The sequence below is a fragment of the Enoplosus armatus genome, chromosome 6 (genome assembly GCF_043641665.1).
Source record: "Enoplosus armatus isolate fEnoArm2 chromosome 6, fEnoArm2.hap1, whole genome shotgun sequence".
Lineage (NCBI taxonomy): Eukaryota > Metazoa > Chordata > Actinopteri > Centrarchiformes > Enoplosidae > Enoplosus > Enoplosus armatus.
In genome coordinates, this window is record NC_092185.1 from 23,431,180 (window position 1) to 23,456,685 (window position 25,506).

A 25,506-nucleotide genomic window follows, 5' to 3' on the forward strand; every position below is an offset into this window, starting at 1 on the left:
GCTTTTCCCTACTTTGTTGTTTGGGCTGACTAGATGCGTACAGAATATTCTTGGAAAAGTGCAGCATTGAATAGATCTCAGAAGATCTCATTAGATCGAGCTAACGAGGTGAAAAACATCCTTTATCATGTCCTTGAAGAATGGTAAGAATGAAGAGAAAAAGGGGGGGAAGGTAGGCTCTGAAAGAGAGGAAGATGAGAAAGAAAAAGTGGAGAATAAGGAAGAAAAAAAAGGATCAAAGAACATGTCCATGGGCTCTGATTCATCCGACAGACTTTCTGTGATGATGTAAAGTCCCACCAGAACCACTGAATGAAAAAGTCAAAGCAATGTTCCAGACACGGCTGCGCTGCATTCAGAGCTCAGCAGCAACGAGGCCAGTGTGGTACTCAGTCCGGAAGAAACTGACACAGTGGAGAAGCTAACGATAAAGACATTTGTCAATGAGGTGATGCAATTTTTGCAGAAAGACTGCTCATGTTCCAGTCAGACAGACAGCCAGACAGACTGACAGACAGCTGTTGTGCTCACAACGTTTTAGGCAGGGCCTGCCACAGCCAAAGAGGAGTCAAGGTGTTTATAGGGCAACATTACTTCCAGTGTCGCTTCTCCAAAATGTCACCTCATCTACAATTATGTGCACTTGAGATTAGCTCTGGTCTTATACCCAAGCATGATTTCACATCTGGAGTCTTTTTTTCTAAGCTTTACCTTCATCATGTTCTCCTGCATCTCTTCGCTCTCCATCACTTTGGTCCAGATTGAAATATCTCAACAACTATTGGATGGACTGCCATGCTGTTAGCATGCTAACACGCTAACACGCTAAACTGAGATGACGAACCTCATAAACATTATACCTCCTGGACATCGGCATGTTAGCATTGTCATTGTGTGCTCAAAGCAATGACAGTGCTACCATGCTATTGTTTGGCAGATATAATGCTTACCGTCTTCACCATTTTAGTTTAGCTTGTTAGCATGCTAACATTTGCTAATTACCGCTGAACAGTTTTGGAAGTATTTAGTTAGAAACCAAAGTGCTGAACCAAATAGATTAAATCACAAATGTCAACTTGTCATGGTGGAGTTTGATGAGAAGTCAGGGATCACAAGAGTCATTAAGATTCATCCTCTGGGGCCATGAATGTTTGTAAAAAATATATATATATTGACAATCCATCCAAATAGTTGTAGAGATATTTCAGTGGTGGGCGGGCCGATCGACCCACCGACTAACATTTGCCATCCATATAGCACACTGCTGGTGCGAGGCGAGACGTGGAAGTGAAAAACCAGGGAATCACAATGCAGTCAGAATACATTTCATAGAAGTGAAGATTAGTCGGGGGAGAAAAGGTACGGCAGACAGAACACAGAGAAGCTGGTCGCCTGCTCCCCCTCCAAATGTCAGCTCAGTGATTCCATCCTGTGGAGGATATACCGGGCGGATGCCGCTTCAAGACTTGATGAGGTCGAACTGCATTTGAAACATTGCTTTTTCTTCTCGTTACAACTCTGAGCTCCTAATCCCATCCCCTCTTAACATTTATTCCCACACTATAGAGTGACTCAGCTGCGTTGCATTGCGCTCCAGGCAGTCCTTAATTGGTGATCAGAGGACTTGGACAACCTGAAGTGAAACCTTTGGCTCCAGAAACACACGATGAACACAGCCTGGCGTCATTATACGCAGCTCCTACCTGCACTTAGTTTAATTCAGCTCTCTGTCACTCCTCTGAATCGGAATCTCTTTACTGTCAGTTTTTTTCTTTCCCCTGTCTCGTTCTGAGGGCTGCCACTTACACAGCCCCCCTCCCCCCTCTCATGTCACTGCCCCCCCCCCATATATAGCTTGTTAAATTTGATTGACAGAGCTAGATATTTGTGGTGAGTGTCAGGGCAGTGAGGGTTTGGAAATGGAACAGAGATGTCCATGCATGGGGACTGTTTGAAAGTAACATCCATATACATGCTCTCACACTGTTGTATCTTCACCAATTTGTCATGAATGATTCATTTAGCTTCAGGAGGTATGAGTCCATGCAAATGACACTTCATACTTTAAAATGATTGTGGATACGTGCGGCAGACTCACCCTTTGTAATAGATGTTCAGTCCCTATAATTTGTTGGCAAGACATACTGTTGCATGGCAGTCAGACGATTCGGGGTGGTGACTTCCACCGGACCAGAGCCGCACTCCAGTGAGACGAGACAGCCAATAGAAAAGAAAGCATCCCCCGTCTTTTCAGTGGAACAGACCGGTATGTCATTCGCATGTCATCATCCTCCACGATTCCACATGAATCTCAAGAATTCAATCTTGTTTGCAAGCGGCCAACTCCAGGTCCTTTCCATCTCATTTTCTTCCAATCTCACTTATGAAACCTATCAGTCCGAGCACTGCACCGCAGTTTGTACAGCTCCTACACATACAGCAAAACGAATCGTCACTGAAAAAGTGGGTCAGATTAGGTTGCATGCCAACTGTCAGTATTTGCTAACTGCCATAGACTACATATATGTCTGTCACAGTTAGCTTTAGCTCATGAATGCTGGTTTTCTTTGTTGGTACTGTTTGACGTTGTATAGTTTGTACCCCTTGAATTAGTTTTACAGTTGCAAATGCACCTGCAATCTGGGCTGCTGGTTGACAGAGCTGAAAGACGCCGTTAAATGACCCATGACTGGAGCAGAGTTTAAAGTCACTATTTCATTTTGTTGATTTTTTTTTGATTATTTGCCATTTTGCCTTTATTGGAAAGCTGACAGTAGAGAGGCAGACAGGAAATAAGGGATGAGAGGGGAGTATAACATACAACAAAGGTCCACAGTGGAGATTGCAGATATTTGGTATGCGCCTTAACCATCCCAGTCAGAGACTCTGGGATCAATGAGTTGAAAGCACCACATAGACACAATGAATTTATCAGGGTGGTCTGATTTTTCTTGCAGTACGTTGCCTATATATTGGGTGTTTCAGTGGTTGCAAGTCCAATATGTATTCCTCCTTGCAGCTCTGTTTTGGTCTTCACTAACTCCTGAGGGAAATATCTGGCTCTTCAGCCACTAAATGCCTCACCAGCTACTCTCCAACTTAGGTTAGGTAGTGCACAGTGGGTTTATCAGAGCCTTCTTGCTGAAAACAGCTGCCTGCTGTAAAACAGTAAAAACCGTAAAAACCAAAACAATGAGCTCAAAGATGCTAACAAGGTGTGTAGAACTTAAGGGCTTAACTGCAGAGTCCTTTCGTGCCACACATCGTCTGTGCCAATTATGACACAGTCACTCATAAGTGTACGTGTGCAGACGCATACACGCACACTCACACATGCATTAAAACACACACACACACACACACACACACACATACACACACACACACACACACACAATCTGTTGTAATAATGTTTGGTGTTCGGGGCTGGCTGCACGTGCTCGATACTCTCTTATCTATGCAGCGATATAATCAGTAATAATTTACCAGCATGTTGGTGGTGTGTGAGATAATCTAGTGTGCATGTGAATGTGTGTGCACGTGAGTGTGCATGCCTGTGCTCCTCAGTGTGCCGTCGTTAACAAAGTCACGATGGCACGGCTGATGGACGTCTCCCCAACAGAACAGAGGTGCCAGAGTTCGCTGCTCGTCCTTATACAAGAGAGCCAATATAGTTACACCTTCCTCAGCTTTCACTTTGTTTCCACTTAATTCAACTTTAGCCAATTTGCTGTCAGTATTAGATACAGTGGATTTCATCAAGTGCTTTAATTTGATATATACAGTAGATCTCATTTGTCTGTGATGGCTATCGGGCTCTGAGCCCTCAACTGTTACATGGATAGCGTAGAAAGCCTATACTCTATATTACAGTGGGGAGAGTCATTATGAAACTCAAATTCAAATAGCAACCAGCTTCCTACACCACTTTAAAAGCTACCTGCTGCAATATGAGCACGGGCTCCTGCGTGTGACTACATTTTAATATTAGACATAACGGTTTAAGCACTTGAGATCCGACATTGCCGTCCAGTGAAAGTCATGTATCTTCAGAGTGTCGACTTTTCATGAAATAAGAAAAGAGCTTTCGTCATAGGCCTTGTGAAAATGCGTATTTTAGACTTTGGAGGAGTTTGTCCAACGTAAGACAGAGAAAAAACTCGAACTAACCCTGAGACCATAACAGAGCATTTATGGAGATATGGAGATACATGGTGGTCAGCATGTGGTCGGCAACAACTGACGTCACCAGCGCAAGATGGCGGCGCCCATATCCGGGATATTTTGGTGGAGACCCGTCGTCCATCTTTACATACAGTCTATAATGGCAGCAGATGACAGGAGAAATGACATCAGAATCGTCTCCTTGCACATGCTCACTAAAATATTTTTAGTCCTTTGGAAACATAACAAGTAGACATTTTCCCACAAGATATATTGGGGCTTATTATGGCGGGAAAAGCAGGTATACCTAATAACACTAACAATGGCTCTGTTACATTCAGATGTGCCAGTGTGCACAATGGCAGTACTGCCACATCCGAACAGAATGCATCTATTATAAGAGTTATTAGTTGCACCTGCGTTTGATGAGTCAAAATATCTGCCGTGAGAAGGGTCTATTGTGCTTGAGGTCGTGCAGTTAAGAGCTGCATTCATTTTGTCTGATTTTACGGGGGGGGGGGGGGTTTGTTGCTAAACCCATTGTTAAGCCTGGCAGGTTTAGATGTTTGCGATTAAAATGAACTTCCATCGAGCCTTAGAGCAGCCTAAATCCCCATTTCCTCATGTTTGGGCCCTCACTGTAGGCAGCTAGCGCTAATCCCAGGATAGCGCTAATTGTGCCTAATTGGTTGCAAGTTGTAAATTGCAAGATATTTGCTAGAGGGTGATGGCATGACAGGGTGGTAGTGGTAATTTTGGCGTATGAGGAAAGGTGAAGTTTTCTGGGGGGGGTTGCGTCTAATTTGAAACACATAGAAGTTGTAAAAATCAAGACTTAGTGTTAGCCTCCATGACTGCATGCAACATGGCAGCAGAGGTCCTGTCTTTACTGTGAAGCTGAGGGGGTCACACACCGTCCAACTCTGAACAAGAGAGTAGCTAACAGTGGCTAATGTCAACAGCTGAGAGCACACGACACATGAAAACGACGATTTCGAGGTTACTGGAAGACATATTCCTCCTTTCCGCGGAGACCAGCCCCACCTCCAGCCCCTGCGTCAAGCTAACGCCCTCAAAAATCCAACTCCTGGTCGGACGACAAGCCAACATGTGAGAGTAGAGGGGCATTCCCGTGATTTCTAACCGTCTAAATGTCATGTAAGTACTGCATTTCAAATTGGGATCCCCTTTCCCTACACGTTACTGAAGAAATTAATCACATTCTTGCAATGCGCTACTTTGTGGGCTAACTGTTACTGACTGGTCTCAGCGCCTGAGCTCAGCTAAGCTAGCATAGTTAGCTAGTCAGTCAGGCTCCAGTGTTGCTGCAAACAGGCACTCCGGCTCAAGTAAAATGAATATGTAGTGGTGGCACTTCTACTTCAACTAGATATACGTCGCCTTCACCATTTATGGAAATGCGAGACAAAATGAGGAATATGCTCTTTCAACACTTAGCCTATACAATTCAAAACATTCAAATCCGTCTTCATCACTTGCGATAGACACAAGGACGTAAATGAAGCAAACGCCTTCTCCGAGCGGAATAAAAAAATGTTTTGTACAATGATTAGAAATTCTATTACACACTTGAGCACAATATCAAGGGCTTTTTTAGAACCCTTATAGTCCATTAGAGGAAATGACTTCCACACACTAAGATCAGTGCAATTTTCATATTTAATACACCCTTTTGGCCTGCGCTTCCTGCATCAGAAACCTTATTACCCTCATGAAAGTCTTAATTCAGGCGGGCAATTCAGACATCTGTTCAATACTGACACTGGTGAATTATTTTAACATAAGTACGTATACGAGTAAATATTGCAGAAGAGAAAACTACCCCGAGCCAGTACTCATGGCCATCTCACATGATATTCAGGAGGACAGACTAGAAGATTTCACACCAATACTCAATACGGATTTCCTCAAACGGAATAAAAAGATTGGATGTCTGAGTGCAGGAATGTTACTGGCTGGTGTGCAAACAGGTTGTTTTCATTCTGAAAAGGTCCCTGGGTTGTTTTTTGACTCCACGTCTCGGTCAAGGGTACGCTCCAGACGTCAGCCATCCGTCAGACAGTTTATAGTGCAGAGTCACTCCAGATGGGATCCATCAAACAGAGACATCCAGGCTGAGGCTGTTTAGTTTAACCATCTCCAGCTCTGAGAACTGCTTCCAGTTGGGTAACACTCCCCAGGTTTAGACACACACACACACACACACACACACACACACACACACACACACACACGTGTTTGGCATGTGAATGAAAAGCCACGCAAGGCGTTGATCAAGCTCATTTTCGTGAGGTTTTATTATTTACACACACACACACACACCCCCACACATATTTGTTACTTAGAATTATGACCCCTTGATTGTTGAGTTTTAAATATACAAGGGAAGTCAAAGTTAAAGTTAATAAAAGTTGTGCATGTCTGTAATTCAGACAGAATAATGGGGGATTGCAAAATGTCATAAAGGAGCAAAATACATTACGGGAAAAGGAAATGGATCAAAATATCATCTAACTTCAATTTATTGCTTCAGCTGAGTTCAAACTACACATTTAATATGAGACCTTAAACCCTGCATTTCCATAATCCCTCATACTTTTCTCTACACTATAATAAAACTTGAGAACATGGGAGAGTAAAAAGTGCAGTGATGAGGAGAATGACAAATTTACCAAGTAGCTCTGGAGGAGCTGAAGGTGTGAAGATGCTCTGGCGACACCTACTGGCCGGAACACGCCGCCTCCTGCCGTAAATGCATGTCCACCTTGTAAAAGTGTGTTTACAGGGGATTATTAGCCGTTTTATATGGAGAGGATGTGCCCCACGCACACCAGATGTCCATACAGAAAAGTGTGCATTTAATCGACAAAGAAACGGTCGAATAAAACGCAGGTGCTCACACACTTTCAGGTTTATTAGAATAAAAATAATTTGGAACCAACATCTGAGGTTTGTTCCCGCCCTCTTCGGGGTGGGGGGTGGGGGGGGGCAGGCAGCTCGGGGTGTACTCTGGTGCCTCTGCTCAGGTGTGCTTTGGTGCGTCATCGCGCATCAGAAAATGCGTAAAGGCGCACAGGAGCGGAGCAACTTCTTCACGGAAATACATTTCATTTCGCTTGATTGTGGAGCAAAATTGCGCAGGAGGGATGACGAATAATGAACACAACTCTGTTCCTTCTTCACTTTAAATGTAGCTGTGCTGCTCACCGGTGGAGCCTGTCACCTCCCGTGCAGCCCACAGTGTGTAGAGAATTCAATATTTGCTGTCCCCAAGAGGCAGCTGCGGGTGTGAGGTCCACACACAGACGGGCAAACAGCGTGCGTGTGTGTGTGTGTGTGTGTGTGTGTGTGTTAGGGGAGGGCTTGCTCTTGTTAAAGCGCGGGGCTCTGGTTTGGACCTTCCCTCGCCTCAAGTCAAGGAGACATCCGCGTGCACCCGCGCTCTGTAATTTGCCCCCCCACCCACCCCCCGCCCGCCCGCCCGCCCGCCCATCACCGCTGCTACCAGGCTCTCTGTTAACACCACACACTGATCCGGGAACAGCAGCAGCAGCAGCAGCAGCTCCCCTCTCCCCGAGCAGCACCGCTTCAACGTGGTGCGCCCCCGACGCGCTCTCTCCACTTCAGGATGGACTCGTCTCCTCCCCGTCACCTCTACCGCTGACTGTGACGCCGCTGTAGTTTTGCTGGGAGTTCCTGGGGAAGGAGCTGGAACTGACCCTCCGTCTGCTGTTTCGCCCTTCCACGGGGTCTTCTTTTTGTTTTGACTGAACTGCCACTGCACACTCGTCCGCGGGCTCCGAAATGGGAATGTATTTCCATCTGCTGCTCCTGCAGTACTATCTCGTCTCGAGTTTCGTGTGCAACGCGGTCGCTTTCGTGGAGGAGCCCTCCGGAGGCAGGTCGGACGGGTACTGCGGGCGGATCCTCCGGGCGCAGACCCAGGGGACCCGGAGGGATGGGCACCACGAGTTCAGGCTCAGAGTGGAGGGGGACCCGGAAACCTACCGGCCCGGCAGCACCTACAGAGGTAGGAGTTTGTTTGTTTTTTGTTTTTCCAGAGTCCGTCTGCGCGACCAGTGCGTAAACCTGCGCCAGATTAAACAAGTGGACTGTTCATCAAGTTGGAAAACAGGGCATGTGCGCTCTGAAATACATAGTCATCTTTATTTTATTTCATGTCCACACGTCTAACCACCCAACGTTGAAAGTAACCACCACAGCAGTGTCGTGTTTTACTAGATTGCAGCCTGCAGGACACAATTTCCAAACGAGTCAGTCTGCCTCCTCTGGCTCCTGGGAGAGTTGTGGTTTGATAAGGCTACTTAGTGTTATAATGTTTGACCTATATTCACTTCCTCTCCTCTTCCTGCAAGCACACACACACACACACACACACACACACACAAAAACACAAACACGCAGAGAGAGACAGATCTGGCTCCAATTAAGCTGACCCCAACAAATGTAAAGTCCCTATCCTGCCTGGTGGGTTTGGCCTCATAAAAAAAAAAAGAAGAGACCTTGGCCTTCTCACAGAGATTCTTGGTGAGTGTAGAACTTAAAACTAAGCAGTTGTTTTGCTGTCTCTGTTTTTAAATCCAAACTTTATTAATAAAAATTCAGATAAATCCAGCGATACGATGGGGGGGGGATAACAGTAATAAGAGCCGGCATGCTACAGTTTCGACACAAGCGAGGATGAAAATCAAGGGTCACCTTGTCATAAAGTCTCCCCACTGAGATTTTACTCCAGATCATGCAAGTGTTTTGGGCTGCGATGCCACATTTAGCAGTCCAGGTCTAAATTCTAATCAGCGATCAGTAACCTGTGAAGGACACCACCCGAGGGAAAGAAATAAGTTATTCCCCCGAGCCTTTCGCAAACCTTTAAGTAGCAAATAGGTTCACTTTTTAAAAACCGGCCGAGATTGAAAATATTGACATGTTCCTTCTCAGCACCGGGAGCAAGTTTTTAAGATAAATGGGCCGGGATGATAAACGTAAGGTTGGGGCTAGAGGGAGTGAGCCGAGTAAAATTCCACCCAAATCTCGTTATATGGCTCCCATTCCTGGCCTGTTTCCCCGCACCAAAGTGAGATTTATAGGCTCTCTTTTCATTCCAGCGCGAGATGCTCAGCCTCCGTTTACAGCCCCCGCAGCTCCCACGTGGCGCGGGCGCTCACAGGGATGCTGCTCTCGCGTGCCACTCCACCTGGCATCAACCAGGGTGACCCCCGCGTCATGCGGCGCCACCCTGATGATCTCAGTGTACGTGCCTCTTTACAGCTCAGTGTGTCTGTGGAGTAAAACACACCCTGTCTCTCTCCTTCCTTTCACAGTGGTCCTCCTGGCCACCAGCCCGTCTTATTTCAGGGGCTTCACCCTCATCGCGCTGAAGGAGGGCCGAGAGGGCACCACGGACGACGACTACACCGGCCGGTTCCAGGTAACGGAGGAGCAGCTGTGAAGGGAGAATCGCTGCGTACTGAATGTGCTCTGAGCTTTCTGGGAAAGTTGAACTCATTTGCATGCTATAATGCACACGGGAGTCGACTTAGCTGCTCCCCGCTGTCTTCTGATACGGGGGTTAAAGGAGGTGTTGCTGACAGATGCAACGCAGCTCCCCCTGGATGAAGCCAGAAAACTGAGCGCTCCTTGTTGTGGCGCTGGAGAAAAGGGAACCTCGTTGCCTCTTTGGTGCATCTCGTCTAGGGTGAGGCAGACGTGGCATCCTTCCCGCTAAGTAGCAGATATTTTCCTCCGGTGGAAGAATGAGAGAGGGAAGGAGAGAGGCAGAGGAGGATAGAGGGGAAGAGGCATGTGAGGACAGAGAGAGAGAGAAGAGATAAACAGTTCGAGAGGAAGCAGGGGAGAGATGTGAGATGTTTGGTTCAGTAGTAACACAGCTCCCACCGAGCAGCAGAGAGCTCCAGAGGAGAGAGCCAGACTTCCTCAATTACCTCCCGCTCAGTGTAAACAGGGTCGCACATCTGTAGCTGTGTTTCCACCCGCTGATCCTGGCCAGACTCTTACATGCATTCCTCACAATTTCTTTCGCGTTTCGTAGACTTAGCGCATTATGTAATTTGTCTGCGCGAAAACGTGCGGGCAATGCGATGCGCATTCCTGCCGCCAGTGTCGAGCTGTTCCGCTGATCGGCGGTCGACAGCAGCGGCGCGCAGAGAAATGCAGCAACGCGCCGACAAAGGCAGGGAAATAAGAAGAGTGCAAGCAAGTGAACGTGGGTGTAAACAGTGCCGGATTTAAAATGTTCAAACAAGGGTCTGGGGACGAGAAGTCAGAGGATCACCAAAGTTATCAGGATCCTCTGGTGACCATGAATGTCTGCACAGAATATCTTGGCAATGGATCCTTTAGCTGTTGAGATTATTTCTGCCTGGACTGACAGACAGACAAACTGACAGACAGACAGACAGACAGACAGACAGACAGACCTTGCCGTCCCTGCAGCCACAGTCGGCTTCTGTTAGACCTCGAGGATACACGCGGTGTGTTTTGGTGAGAAACACTGAATGTGAAGAGAACTCCTGTTTGTTTACAAGAAAACTCCACAGGGCACCTTTTAAAGAAAGAGAGCACCGAAACCAATAAATATAATATAGATATAATACATTAGAGTATAACGCAATACAAGTCAACAGCACAAAATGGTTACAGAGTTGAATCAACGCCCCTCTAAAAACTGAACATTATAGCATCATTAAGGTAGAATTTATTGTATTAGTGGAGCTACTAACCTGGGTGCTACGTACACTATATGACCAAAATGATGTGGACAGCGGAACAAAGTATATGGACCCTTCAACGTTACACCCTCTCTTTTAAACATGGCTTCCCACAAGATGTTTTAACCTGGCTGCAGGACTTTGCTGCCATTGCGCCATCAGAGATTTCCCAACACTGGGTGATAAGGCCTGACTCACAGTCGCCGTTCCATTCAGGTCTGCCAGTCAAGTTCTTCCAAACCAAGCTAGGAAAAACTGCTCTTTATGGACCCGGCTTTGTAAACACTGTCACGTTGAAAGGGCCAGACGCGGTTGCCACAAAGTTGGCGGGACAGTTTGGTCCTAAAATACTGCGGTGTCACCTAATTGGAACTAAGGCGAAAAACAGCAGGGAGGGGTGTCGACATGATGCCCATATAGTGTTTCAGTTTTAGATGCAAAGCACTGAAAAGAAAGTGACACAAGGATGTTTTCAGTTCAGTTGTTTGTTAGTGTATCACATTTGGGCAAAATTTCTATTACATTTGGTGGAAAACTCAGCTATGGGCTTAATGATTAGTGCTCATAGTTAGTTAATTGCAAAAATGGGCAATTTTGAGCACTGAAGCAGCCTTCTCCTGAACTACCGCCACTTATTTAAATGAAAACCCGGCACATGTATCCCATGGTTATCCACCGCCACGTGTATTCTCATGCAAATCCAAACGCAAACTGCAGTTTTAACCCGTTGTTAAGCATGTTCTTTCATTCAAAATAACCACAAACAGGACGATTGAGTGCTTTCGAGATTCATCCATTCGCTGTCGGCCCTCCCGTCCCACAGTCGGACGGCTCTGCAGGCAGCCGAAGGGTGCAGGGAGCTCGGCTTCTGACACTGTATGTCTTTTCGAGAGTTGCTCTGCACTTATTGTTTAATTTGTGCATTCAGTCGTTCTCTTCGCTCCTCTTTGCTAGTGTATTCTTGGCCTCTTAAATGGTGTAAAGTCTGGCGCCGCTTGGCCGTGGTTTGACCCCCCCCCCCTCCTCCCCCCCCAGCCTCTTGTGGCCGCGTTGCCTCTGGGTTTACTCTCACAACTTTTCACACCACTAAATTATAATGAAAATTCTTTGCAAGCTTACACACTGCTTTAAAAAAAACAAACGATAAAACAAATAACAGCCACAGGGTAAAGAATAAAATAAATAAATAAATAAGGCTTAAATTTGAAAAAAAACACCAACAACTGAAAGTAACTGTGTGCTGGTCTGTAGAATTGCGCCAGTGATTTTGTGTGAGCCCCCCGAGCGGGATAGATAAAGCTGAGGAATCTGGACTGCTGTTGTTTTTACTTGGAGTTTGGTGCGTAGTCCTCAACGTGGCCCTTCCTGAGGATCAATCAGTTCTCACAAACCCGAGTAGCCGAGTTGAGATGAAGGAAATTTTGAGACGTGGCGCGGCTCTGTTTGCTTGAAACAGTTCACGCTCTGGCTACTTTACTGTTTGATTCCTGCTCCCTGCACAATAAACACCTCACAGTCTCGACCTCAGAGTCCCAACAGGGTCTGGAGGGAGGCTGAGACCAGGGAGCCGGCAGTGAGCAGAAGCTGGAACTGTTTGAGCTTGAGCAAAATGAAAGTTGACTATCTGGCTTAGCAATCTGTTTAAAACATGTGGGCAAAATCCATCAGACACCTTTTGTTCTGTAATTGACAGCTGTAATATACACTTTTATCCACATGTGGAAAATGATTAAGGCCTCTGGAGATAAGCCGCTGTCAAGTGTTTAAAGAACAGATTTGGCTGTGAAAAGTTCTGAGGAGTCGGCTGTATGAAACAAGATGTGGTGCACCACATTAAATCGATGGAAACTTTACTTTGAATTCATGTGGTAACAGAAATTAGTTTCAGAATGATTTAATTTATTAAATACGCCGTCCTTTGTGTCCCAGTTATATTAGCGGCTCGATAAGAGGAGATGCAGCATGACAGCGAGTCTGGCTTTTTTTAAAATCTAAATGACCTCAATCCATCAAACTCAGCTTCTCTTTATCAGAGGGGCTTACATAATAATACTTATGTAAAACGGAGTTCATGCAACAATTTATATCCCTGACGGTTTATTTTCCCCGCGAGTTAATTATGCGGCTAGTTTTGCAATGTCATGATTGTTATTGTGCAGTGGAAGAGGAGCCAAATGAGCACAGTTGTGGGTCCCCCGTAAGGCTGTTCTCCCTCCTCGCTCTCTGGTTCGGGGTTGTTTCTGGCAGCTGTCCTGGAATGTGCCCGCCTGCTGTTTCGCTAAAACACCACAACTGAGAGTCGCAGCTCATTGTTTTTTTCCTTAAGCAATAATCTGCTCTTTGTCCCCAATACTACCATTAAAAGACTTCTGTCTTAATGTGTCAGACCTTAGAGACTATGCCTGTGAGTGTGCCCCCCCCCCCCGCCCCCTCCCCCCAATCCCCACTCATTGTCTGCTCGGAAATGTGTGTCTTTGTGCTTATATATGCAGCCGAACGGGCATGTGGGTATACGTGTGGGTCTGCATGTGTGTTTTTCCCAGCCCTGCTTTGCGTTGGTGCGGGACGTGGGTCATATTTATCTAGGCCAGCAACGTGTTATTGCTCAGGGAGACAAACGGAGCTTGTTTGGATAAGAGGAGAGATGAGCAGACGTGAGATATTATCTTCTTTTTCTTTCTTTCTTTCTTTTTTCTTTTTTTCTTTTCCCTGCGCAGATTATCTAGGGTTCTGAGTTTAGCTGGGGATAAACAAACCCAATCAGTTTAAAGTGCCACAGCTAAGTCATAGGTTCCAGATAGAGGCAATTACATAAGCCAAGCGGAGCTTAGAGGGCTTTACAGAAAAGGAAGTGTAAGAAGTGTGCAGAGTTGGAATGATGGTGACCCGATGTGTAGCATAGTCACACTCAAATGAGATCCTAAAGTAATTATTGCCTCTGTAAGTACCCTAAGATAGATCCAGTCTGGAGTCTTGCACCCCACCCTGATACACAGGAGTTAAGGACAACTGTGTGCTTGTTTACTTCAATGAACTCCCAGTGAAGCCAGGAGACGATTTACACGTCTTTATTTATTATGCTTGACAAGCCGGTGGGTTCGGATGCTTGAGGTTTGCATAAATAATGTCGTACTCTGCGCTGATTATGGCTTATTAAATACATAATGCATCAAGACTGTGAGTGTGGGGCCACTATTTCCTGCACTCTGTGATTCGCTGGGGATTCAGCTGTGGCTGAGAAAATGAGTTCGCACAAGGAGGTGACAAGTCATTTTTTTTTGGGGGGGGGGGGGGGTCTGATGTAAGAAATGTGAGCATGGTGGATTTTTACAGTCATCCAAAACATTTAAATACATAGAAAAATGGTCATTATGCTAATCTGTATCGCGGATAGTCTAAAGATATACCCAAAGCTTTTACATTTGCTGTTCTAATCACTCGGTAACATTATTATTTTTTTAGATCACCAGCTAGTTTTTGAGCAATGCTAGCCACCACCACTGACCAAACGTCAGGAACACAGAAAACGGGTGAATGCTATCCCAATAGGTCCCGCCGCCACATCCATGTCGTCATCCCAAGCGACAAGTAGAAGCAAGGGCCTGATCCCTCAGTTGGCCTCCCAGCCCTCGAACATTCATTTTAGAACGCAAACACAGCAGAGCCAGAGATACCGCTACCAGGAAGTGGACCCTGGGTTTCCAATTTCCAACAGCAGCAAACAGTGGCGGTTTGATCTGCCTGGCTGGTTTGTTAACTTTAGCAGCGATTGTCAGTTTTCTATGCACTGTAGTCCCTGCTAACCCTACTTTTGGTATGCAAATATATGCTTAATTGTATTTTGTGAAAGCATAATGTAATGTGCACCACTGGAACAATAGGTCAAGCAAAATGACTTGAAAAATGGAAACCTATTACCACTGTTTGGTGTCATAGAAAATGTCACCACTTAGTTTTGAGTGTTTGCAGGCCAAAAGCGAGTGAGGACGACTGCTGCTGTCTCAACAGCTCTGTGACTCAGCCTTGGTCTGAGCAGGAGCCTGTCTGGTTTATTCATGCTGTTTTTCATTGACAATAGCCTAAACAAACTGAGTGGGCAAGGCTGGAAAACAGACATGCACACACACACACACACACACAAAGTCAAACCCTATTCATACGCACATACGCAGTGGCTATGTTTACTTGTTCAGAATAATAATGGCCCCTGGTTGAGGTCTTAGTCAGGTTAAATTGTTAACATGAACCCACGGTACCTTGAGAGTGCGGCTCCCTGCTGCTACCTTTTTCTTTCTGATTAGGCACGTAACTGGGGATACAGCTGGCTCGGTCTTTCTTTTATGGGAAAGAAACGATGATAGCAGCCGGAAATAATTGCAAATAAATATGTTTCCCTGCCACAAAGTCAGTAAACGCGGTATGTTCAGAACCAGGCCAGTGTCACAGAAAGTCTTCCACTTTACCACATTTCCTTTGTATATCTCTCTGTGCCATTTAGTCTGTTGCCTGAGCATGCACTCTAGTCAAGGTGACAGACTGACTCTGTTGCCGTCAGAGCTTTTCACACCAAACCCCCGAAAGCGTCAGAGCTTCTCGCAGCGAGAACAGCAGAGATGAGAAAAGGACAAGACACTTAAAGAAGTGGCGGAAAGAAATCATTTCCCTTTATGAGTAGAAGGAAGTCCATTTACCTGACTAGTCTGCATGAACACGAACAAGACACAGACACTTGGTTTGGCGGCGATGGCAGCGTCACAGCTCGTAGAAGGCGTTCCAGTGCTAAAACCCGTACGTAACTGTAAAAGAGTGGATTTTCAAAAGAGCTTTGGGGTCATTTTCATAGTAAACACGCCAAATGAACAATACGCTCCCTCCTCTCCAATGTTGTTTTGTGTAATTGAACGGCAAAAGCCACAGAATTGGCTCTATTTGCGAGGAAATAAACCTACACACACACATGCGCGCGCCTTGTTTGTTTGTTAGAGAGTGGCTGTTTGGATATGTGACACCGCTGCCTTGGTTGGGTGGCTCAGACACAAAATGGAATATGATGCAATATTTGTGATAGCCCCGGCTGTCTCGGCGGTATTCGGCAGTAATAGCGCGGGCTTTGATTGATGGAAAGCTGGAGGCAAAATGTCAGCGCCTTCGAGGTCTTCATCGACCAAGAGAACTTTGTTACTTTCTGAAATAAGCTCATCTTCAAATGTTGACGTGACATTTCAATCTATCTGTCTGTCTGCCCGTGGTGCCCCCCCCGCCCCTCCCCCGGAAAAAAAGTTTAATCTCCGCGCTCAGGTCCCAAAGGTTTTAACTGTATTCACTCCTTTGTAACTGCTTTGCATTTAATTACAAACCCGCGATGTGTGCGCACACCGACCAACAAACACACACACACACACACTAATATCACTCCTATTGTCAGTTTTCTCCAGGGATCCTGGGTGTTCAAGCCTGGGTGTGCATTGTCTGTCTCCCGCTCTCTGTCTCTTTGTGTGCGTGATGTGTGTGTGTGTGTGTGTGTGTGTGTGTGTGTGTGTGTGTGTTTGAACAGGGCTCTGCGTTTGCTTGTGCAGGCACTCTGAAGCATCTGTGTTTACCGTCTCGACAGAGAGCGAGAGACTGAGAGAGAGAGCGATTGAGATAGACAAACCGTGGACACACACAGGCATGCCAGCCTCTGCAGTGAAAACAAACGCTCCTTTGCCAGTCTTCCCACACTCCCTCTCTTCCTGTCTTTGTCTCTCTCTCTCTCTCTCTGTCTGTCCTCCCCGTCTCGTAACGTTCTCTGTTACCGCTGTTTGAGCAGTGTGGCTTGAAACTTTGAAACCTGTCTTTGTTTCTAGTTCCTTTATTGAAATAAAAAGTCAGCAGTACCACTGTTGTGTGTGTGTGTGTGTGTGTGTGTGTGTGTGTGCTTGAGTCATTCGACTTTGACTGCAACACCACTGACTCCTGACTAGGCTCAAGCCGGAGTCTTTAGGGACCAGCAGCTTATGCAAAGACAGAGCAGGTAAAGATGCTGCTCTCAAAGGGGGACCGCTTTGAAAACATATTGTATTTTGAATGAACAAAAGTAAAATATATACAGGGACCATGACTTGGTCCTCACCTGTCTTGCCGTGGAATTTGACTATCTTGACTGTCCTGACGTGGGGCTTAATGTGGGACTTGGCGGTCTTGAATTCAGACTTTGCGTGTCTGCCTTGACTTGGCATCGACTACCTACGAACATTACCTTGTGCAGTTTCAGTGGATCCTGTTGTGACTCTAACCTACCTCCACATTTGTCTCCCTGCATGTCTGTCTTAAGCCTGCGTCCTCCTTTTTCTTTATGCTTCTGTCTCTCTCCTTTTGTCCCCTCTCTCTCCCCGCTCTCTGTCTCTTCCTCCTCTCATGCCTTTTAGCCAGTGGTTTGTGCCTGCCTCTGTCTGCTACTGTGTATAAGAAGGCAAGAGGAGGTCAATACAGAGACACACAGAAGTGTGTGTGTGTGTGTGTGTGTGTGTGTGTGTGTGTGTGTGGGGGGGGGGTTTGTGACAGAAAGGAAACAACAAAGACAGAAGGAAAGATCTGCGTGTGTGACTTTTGTCCTGCTCTTAGTGTCCCATCAGGACTTTGGGACTGGGTGTTAGGTCATTGTCGCTGTTGAGCCGAGGCAGCTGGGAAACACTAGCTACAAGGTCATAGGCCATGTGTGCATGTGTGTGTGCATGTGTGTGTGTGTGTGTTTAGTCTTTAAAATGTCTGACAAGGTCCAAGTACCGAGAGGGACTGGGCTAGACATGTCTCAAATACACAAGACTGTTATTATCCAAAGCCCCACTTAGGGACTCGTCCTCTTTCACATAACTTTGGCTCAAGCTGGTGTTACCTCTGATCCAGTGAAGAATAAAAAAAAGAAAAAAAAAAGAATGATTCATCAAAGCGATATTGATAATATCGAGTGTAGACACCAGTCAACTACCGAGATTCATGCGGACGTGTGAGTTGATCTAATGACTCCCCCCCCCCCAAACAGATAACCATATTAAAACTGGACAGCTCACTCCTCTCTGCACGCTGCAGCTCGCACCGTGGCTCAACACGTGCAACAGTTTGCTTCTCTTGCTCTCCGATCGCTGACGAAGACGCGTGAGACGACCCGCTCGCGAAACAGAGCGCGCAGGTTCCCCTCTGATAAAAGCCCCTGCCAATGAGGTCCTGCAAGGGGACAGACACGGGGACGGCACGAACGAATGAACAGCGGCTAGCGGCTCTAGTTGTACGTTGCCTCTGCTGTGCTTTCCTGTAGCTGCAGACTACTTAATAAACTTACAGGATGTTATATGTATGAGCCAATGGTCAGTCGTTATAAAATAATTATAAAAAAAACAAAACGCTAGTGCTATGAGCAGAAACGTTTCATTATTTAATCGTCAAATGAATATTGATTGTACTATTAATTGAAATATTGCAACAGATAGGTTACACTACAATACGATAGACAAGATAAACCAAAGTGCTGGACTTGAAATTGTGACATGGTAGTGTTTCGACGGCAGTCTGACTTTAAATTAGCAACTATTTGTGTTTCAGGAAATTAATTTTAGTTGACCAATTAGTTTGAAAGTTGACGTATGAGTGTGACAGAGAGAATTATCCGATCACATTGAGCCTTGTCAGAAGTAAGAGGCAAGAGGAGAGCTCACGGCTGAGTGACCCGGCTACGCATTTTCAGGGAAGAAACGGACTTCAGAAATGTCATTTGCTTTTCAAGATATTAATACTAAGTCCTCCTTTGCTTTCTAGATCATTGATGAGGATGACACACAGTTCATGACCAACTGTGCCCCTGCAGTGACGGAGAGCACACCTCGCAGACGCACCAGGATACAGGTCTTCTGGACAGCGCCACCTGCTGGGACTGGCTGTGTTATACTGAAGTGAGTTTGGTTTTTTATCTTAATATTTGAATAAGATTATACTCGCAAATCTGTTTTCACATTTTTTGGAACTTTTCTCTTACGTTTGCTTTTCTTTTTTTGTTGTTGTAAAACATTGGATCATTTTACCTCTTTGGACTAAAAACAGTCTTTTAAATGAAACCATGTGAGAGGTTTAGAGGGGAAAGGATCTGAAACATAACAAGGAGGCACGAGTACGCACTGATGGTTGTGGGAGGTCACAAGTTAAAAAAAAAAAATGTTTGGAGACCACTGGTTTAATCTTTATCAATGCACTGTAAGCTTCTTATATGTTTTTAATAATAAATCTTAATCTGAAAAGTAACCAGCTAGCTACAAATAAGCATAGTGAAGCAAAAAGTACAATATTTCCTTTGAAATGTAGTGGAGTAAAAGTATCATAAAATGGAAGTGCCCCAGTAAAGTATAAGTACCTCAGAACTGTACTTGACTACAGTAATTAAGCAAATGTACTTAGTTACTGTCCACCACTGATCACAGTGAACATTCAATCCTTTTTGTGTGTGTTAAGTTACCTCACATGATAATGCATTTGCAAGCACAAACTTTTGAAAACTCTCCAAATGCATAAATGAGCTATGTTGGTGGAAAACCCAAAGGAAAAAAACAATAAGCAACGTGTTCATATTCGTTTAGAATTAAAAGGCTGTTGATGCTGAGAGCTGAGTTCTGATCAGTCCCCGCTCGCAGTAAGGGTGAGAAAGGGTGAAGCGTGAGAGATCACTCAACTCAAGCAAGTTTCAAGTCTCCGCGGGTAGATTTTCACGCTGTGACGAAATGAATGGAAATCAGTGGCTGCCTGAAAGAAAGGAAATCTATCTCAAGACCATATGGTGTGCTTTGCATAATGGAGAGTACAAATGGAGAGCTGTTTATAGGTAAAATTAAAAACCAGCGGTATGATCCATCAACTTATGTAATTCCACAACAGCGGGGTCACTTCATCAGTTTCTCTCTTTTTACTCGCGCAAAGCAGACAGCAGAAATCTGGACTGCTTCACTGCCAACGAAGGCAGCGCCCTTGCGTGGTCATTGTTGTTTTTTACGGACAGTCGTCATTGCTTATAGGCAGCCCATTAAGCGAGCTAATGCCAGGTGTTTCTCCAGAAGCCATGACACACTGTGGCTGGTGCAAAGGGACCGGCTCTACAACAAAGACGACAGATGATAGTTATGGGGGGGCAATTTGTGGTTTGAAGCAGGTGTGACGTTAAACCTGCACTGTGTTATTTCAAGAGTGGTGTGTGTATGTGTGTGTGTGTGTGTATGACCTTAGTTTTATGTGGTTGTGTGAGATTGCAGCCACAACTCCAAGAACACTCTGAATACTGAAACTGTGAATCCCTGCAAAATGTCAAATGGACGTACATTGGATGAGCATTGACTCCTTAGCGTCTTAGCGTCTCTCTTAGTCATTTTAAAGGCTCCATACATTTCATTTTTGATTGAGTGATTTGAGTGTTTCCTCGTGAAAAAACAGCATGGTGCCGTGGAAGCGGTGGTGTGGTGGTAACTGAAGCAGTGCGTATGCAATTCAGTTTCAATTCAATTCAATTCAGTTTCATTTATATAGCGCCAAATCACAACAAAAGTCATCTCATGACACTTTACAAATATTTATAATGTTATTACAGAGACCCAACAGTTCCCACCATGAGCAAGCACTATGGTGACAGTGGCGAGGAAATACTTCCTTTTAAGAGGCAGAAACTTCGAGCAGAACCAGACTCTAGGTGGGGGGGGGGTCATCTGCTTTGACCGGTGGGGTTGGAGAGAGAGACATAGAGAGGGAGGGAGAAAGAGGGAGGGGGAGAGACAGACAGACAGAAAGAGACAGAGAGAGAGAAATAGACGTAGAGACAGACAGACAGACAGACAAGCAGACAGGCAGAGATGCATGGCAGCACTAGCAGTAGCCATAGCAGCTATAATTATAATAATAATGGAAATATGACTGATAAAAGTAGTAATAATAGCTGAGATTAATAATAGCAATAACAGCTCTAATAGTAACAGAACTACGACTAAACATAATAACTGTAGTGATGAGAGTCAGGCAGGCCCATGGCGGCAGCAGCAGCCAGGCGTACCAGGACCACGATCCACAGCAACCTGCGAGACGAGAAAGCACAAAGAAGCTGTAGGGAAGATATAAAGTTAGTAACATGCATTGGAGGGAGATGAATGTGTAAAGATGGAGAGGGAGAGGAGGAAAGCTCAGTGCATCATGGGAAGTCCCCCAGCAGTCAAGGCCTATAGCAGCATAACTAGGGGGCTGGTCCAGGCAGGCCTGAGCCAGCCCTTAACTATAAGCGTTATCAAAAAGCTTTAAGCCTGCTCTTCAAAGTAGAGAGTGTGTCTGCCTCCCGGACCCAAACTGGGAGCCGATTCCACAGGAGAGGAGCTTGATAGCTGAAGGCTCTGGCTCCTGTTGGGCTTTTGGAAACTCTAGGAACCACAAGCAACCCTGCACTCTGGGAGCGCAGTTCTCTAGTGGGGTAACAGGGTACTATGAGCTCTTTAAGATATGATGGTGCCTGACCAGTAAGAGCTTTGTAGGTCAGGAGAAGGATTTTAAACTCTATTCTAGATTTTACAGGGAGCCAGTGCAGCGACGCTAATACAGGAGAAATATGATCTCTTTTCCTGGTTCCTGTCAGAACACGTGCCGCAGCATTCTGGATCAGCTGGAGAGTCTTCAGGGACTTATTGGGACAGCCTGATAATAAGGAATTGAAAATAATCCAGCCTAGACGTGAGAAATGCATGGACTAATTTAATCTGTTTGAGACAGGATCTTCCTGATTTTTGCAATGTTACGGAGGTGAAAGAAGGCAGTCCTTGAAGTTTGTTTTACGTGGGAGTTAAAGGACATGTCCTGATCAAAGACAACTCCAAGATTCCTCACGGTGGTGCTGGAGGCCAGGGCAATGCCATCTAGGGTAACAATATCCTTAGATACTGTGTTTCTGAGATGTTCAGGGCCAAGAACAATAACGTCTGTCTGTCCGAGTTCAACACCAGATGATTGCAGGTCATCCAGGTCTTTATGTCCTTAAGGCATGCTTGGAGCTTGGCTAACTGATGAGGTTCTTCTGGCTTGATCGATAAATATAGCTGGGTATCGTCCGCATAGCAATGAAAATGTATTGTGAGTGTTTTCAAATAATATCTCCTAAAGGAAGCATATATAAGGTAAATAGTATTGGTCCAAGCACAGAACCTTGTGGAACTCTGGAAGTCAACGACTGACTTTGGCGTACATGGAGGATTCATCGTTAACATGTGAATGAATATTACTGATAGGAAGAATGTGATTCAAGATAAACCAGCCAGGTAGATATCAGCTGATCTTAGCTACGTATGTATGTACATGTCTGACAATAACAAAGAAGAAATTGCAACAGAGGAATTAATAGACACGTTTCAGATCATCTAGAAACAACGTTGTCATTCCAACATTTGTCCACTTATGCATTATCACCTTTTAAAGTTGATATGGCTAACGTGTTAGCATACAGTTGGCTAGTTACTCATCCAGCAGACATGCGGCGTCATCACTGTAGCTTTTATTTTTCTGTCCACCCATTGAATGGATGTCCAGTATTCACTCTCTTTTTAGCTCTGTTTTGGTCTCCACCAACAAAATATCTGGCTTTGAAGCGGCTAAATGCTCCACTAGCTAGTTGCCTTTGTCTGTCTGCTGTTTGGTGTTGGACAGGTACCGTATAGTTACCTCTGTTTTGACTTGAGTAGCATCTCTGATGATGATGTGTTGTATTTTTGACACATATTTAGCATATACAGTAATAATATATACATCTTTATGAATCTTGTGTATAAAAAAAAATCTACATGGCTGGAAACCATGTCGATGAGAGTGGTGAGACTGAACCAAAACAGTAAAGTCGTGGCACAGAAAACCAAAACAATGAGCTTAAAGACACTAAAATGTGTCATAGAGCTGAGGGAAACTCTTGAATTGGGTGATAATTCACAGTGGATTCGTTGCTACGGGAGAAAGCCCTTTCTTAACACACACAGTCATTTGATCCATTGTTAATCTAAAAATATTGATCAGCGCAGCTTTAATTCTCACATTAGACTCATTAGATCCAGAGATGCAAACTAAGTGCGTCTATGGCTGATGCACTAATTATCATTTCCATAACAAGTCCAATGCACAACACACAGAGTAGTCGACCAGAATTGATGTGAAGATATTCTGGAGCTCACACGAGAGAAGTCGGATGATTATCACGTGGCTTTAATGATGTTTTGCTTCATCTTTAACTGCCCTCTTTTCTCACAGACTGAAAGCTTTGAAAAGTTGAATGTCTCTGCAGTAAGAGATGAAACTTTAAACAAGGGAAGATCTTTTGTTCTTTTATCCGTGCTCTGAATCACAACAGCATTTCCGAGTTAATCCACGATGAAAAGCTATTAGTGCATTATATTTACAATAGCAATACTCACATCCAGCTTATTCCTGTTTGGTGTATGCACCTGAAATCGATTGAACACAGTTGACTGCAGTGAAGTCTGTGTTTAGCCCCTGGACTGCAATACTTTGACGCTCATGTCATGATGAACACATTAATTCTTAATGTTGTTCTTACAAGAGCCACAGGCTGTTGTGGAATTAAGAGAAAATCGTTCGGTAGGACGGCAAACAGAGCAAGAAGGCCGACTCCGGTGAGAGAAAGAAATAAGGGATTCATTTTAACGCACAATGACTTTGATTTATGCTCTACAAATGTAATGTTTTGAGACAACAAATAGCCCTTGAAATGAATACATGAGTGTAATTCCTGCCACCTGTGCGAGCACAAGCAAATCATACGTGGGCTCGTACAGGCACGGTGAGCTATGGCAGTATGTAGCTGTGATAAACTGCTGATAACTTGGAGTGAACGCGTCTCTGTCTGCCTGCCTCCCTCCTTCTTTCCCTCTCTCTTGTTCCCGTCTCCTCATCCGACTTCCCAAAGGGAATCACCTCCCTGACATGCGTCTCTTCCTCCTCTGAGCGAGATGCTATAACTTGCCCTTACCTCCGCAGTATACTCACAGCTGTTACTTTTAATTTATCTGCTGCCGCTGTATGACAGATGGCACGTAGCCATCCCAGTGTTTGCTAGTCCAATAAATCTAGCCCTGCGTAGGGGAACATCTGCTATGCAAATTTACCTCGTATTACTGTCACTTTTGTCTGTCAGCGGCGAGATAGAGATTTAGCATTACCTCATCTTAACGCCTTTCTGTCCCGCTCTGTCTTCTTCCTTAACTGCCCCCTCTCTGCTGTCGGAACCTGCTTGTCACTTAATCTTTGTTGAGACTCTTTTTCTGTCTTTTTTCCCGTGGTGCTGCTTGGGCACTCTCTTCAGAAGCAAATTCATGTCAGTCAGGGAGGGGGGACACATCGCTTTAGTGGACGACATTAGTAACTGTCTCCTGTGAATCACGTCTCTTTCATACTGGCCAGTGTCGAGAAAGAAAGCAAGGAAGGAAGGAAATGTAGCTTCAGCTGAATTTTCACACCAAAGCTGCGCATTTTCACTTACATCCCACATCATCCCGTGTCTCAGGCAAGTATCACCACAACTGCACCATGGGAATGCTCTTTCTTTGCCTCTCTTTATCTTACCCAGTCTGTTTCTCTCTACGCCCCAGCACTCTGTAGAGATGTGTGTATATACTCTCTCTCTCTCTCTCTCTATATATATATATATATAGAATATACGTTTCCAGTCCAGGACGTCAAACTCATGCCCACAGCTCATTCCAGGGCGCTTCAAATACAACTAGAAATCTCATAGGCCCTTTCAATACTGGAGCAGGCCTCCGGGATTTATTTCTTTTAATTTGATGCCAACCTCAACACCTGCTATTTCAAAATTAATTGCAATATTTTTTTAGGAGGCGGGATGACGAAGCTGTTCGGGACAGCTGTAGCACTTAAAAAGAGGGACTAGTCTTTATTGCCAGATTAGCTAGAGATTTAGACTGATTTATATATTTAAATTAAGACCCCTTGTTAAGAAATATAATGGCAAAAAGCCAAGTCAGGGTTTAAAGGAATAGCTTGTGGAAATATGCTTATTTGCTTTCTCGCTGAGAGTTAGATTGATACCGCTCTCGTGTCTGTACATGGCTGGTTAGCTTAGCTTAGCACAAACGACTGGAAACGGGGAAGCAGCTAGTCTTGCTTGCAGGCTAATACACTTTCCAGTTATGGCCACCATTTGATCAGCATTGTGTTTTAGCTAACAGCCAGATGATTTGTAGTGATTCACTAGCTTTTTCACAGTTGTCCAGTGCAATGAGGGATTATTACTGACATGATGGCTGGACTCACTTTGGGTTTCCAGCTCCAAATAAAGTGGTGTAGATAATCTGATTGAACCTTTGCTTTTGTTTGTTGCCCCGTCAGATTAATAAATAGCCAATAAACCTGATGGCCAAAACCACAACAAGGCCCTTGTTGTAATAAACCAGAATCCTCCTTTAAGGTTAGAACTGAAATAAATGAATAAGACATTTAATTAGAGCCAATGATTGATTGGCAGATGCGAACATTTGTGGTGTTTTCAGTCCCATATGATTTT

General features: G+C 45.0%; 1 protein-coding gene across 1 annotated transcript in view; it reads left to right on the forward strand.

Moving 5' to 3' along the window:
- The first annotated feature begins 7,732 nt into the window (after positions 1 to 7,732).
- spon1b (spondin 1b) overlaps positions 7,733 to 25,506 on the forward strand; it is an 81,271-nt gene continuing 63,497 nt past the window's right edge. Inside the window, exons 1-3 of the mRNA XM_070907165.1 lie at positions 7,733 to 8,215; positions 9,528 to 9,634; positions 18,726 to 18,859. Of these exons, the coding sequence (XP_070763266.1) occupies positions 7,990 to 8,215; positions 9,528 to 9,634; positions 18,726 to 18,859 (467 nt within the window). The 5' untranslated portion in view covers positions 7,733 to 7,989. The remainder of the gene's footprint in view (positions 8,216 to 9,527; positions 9,635 to 18,725; positions 18,860 to 25,506) is intronic.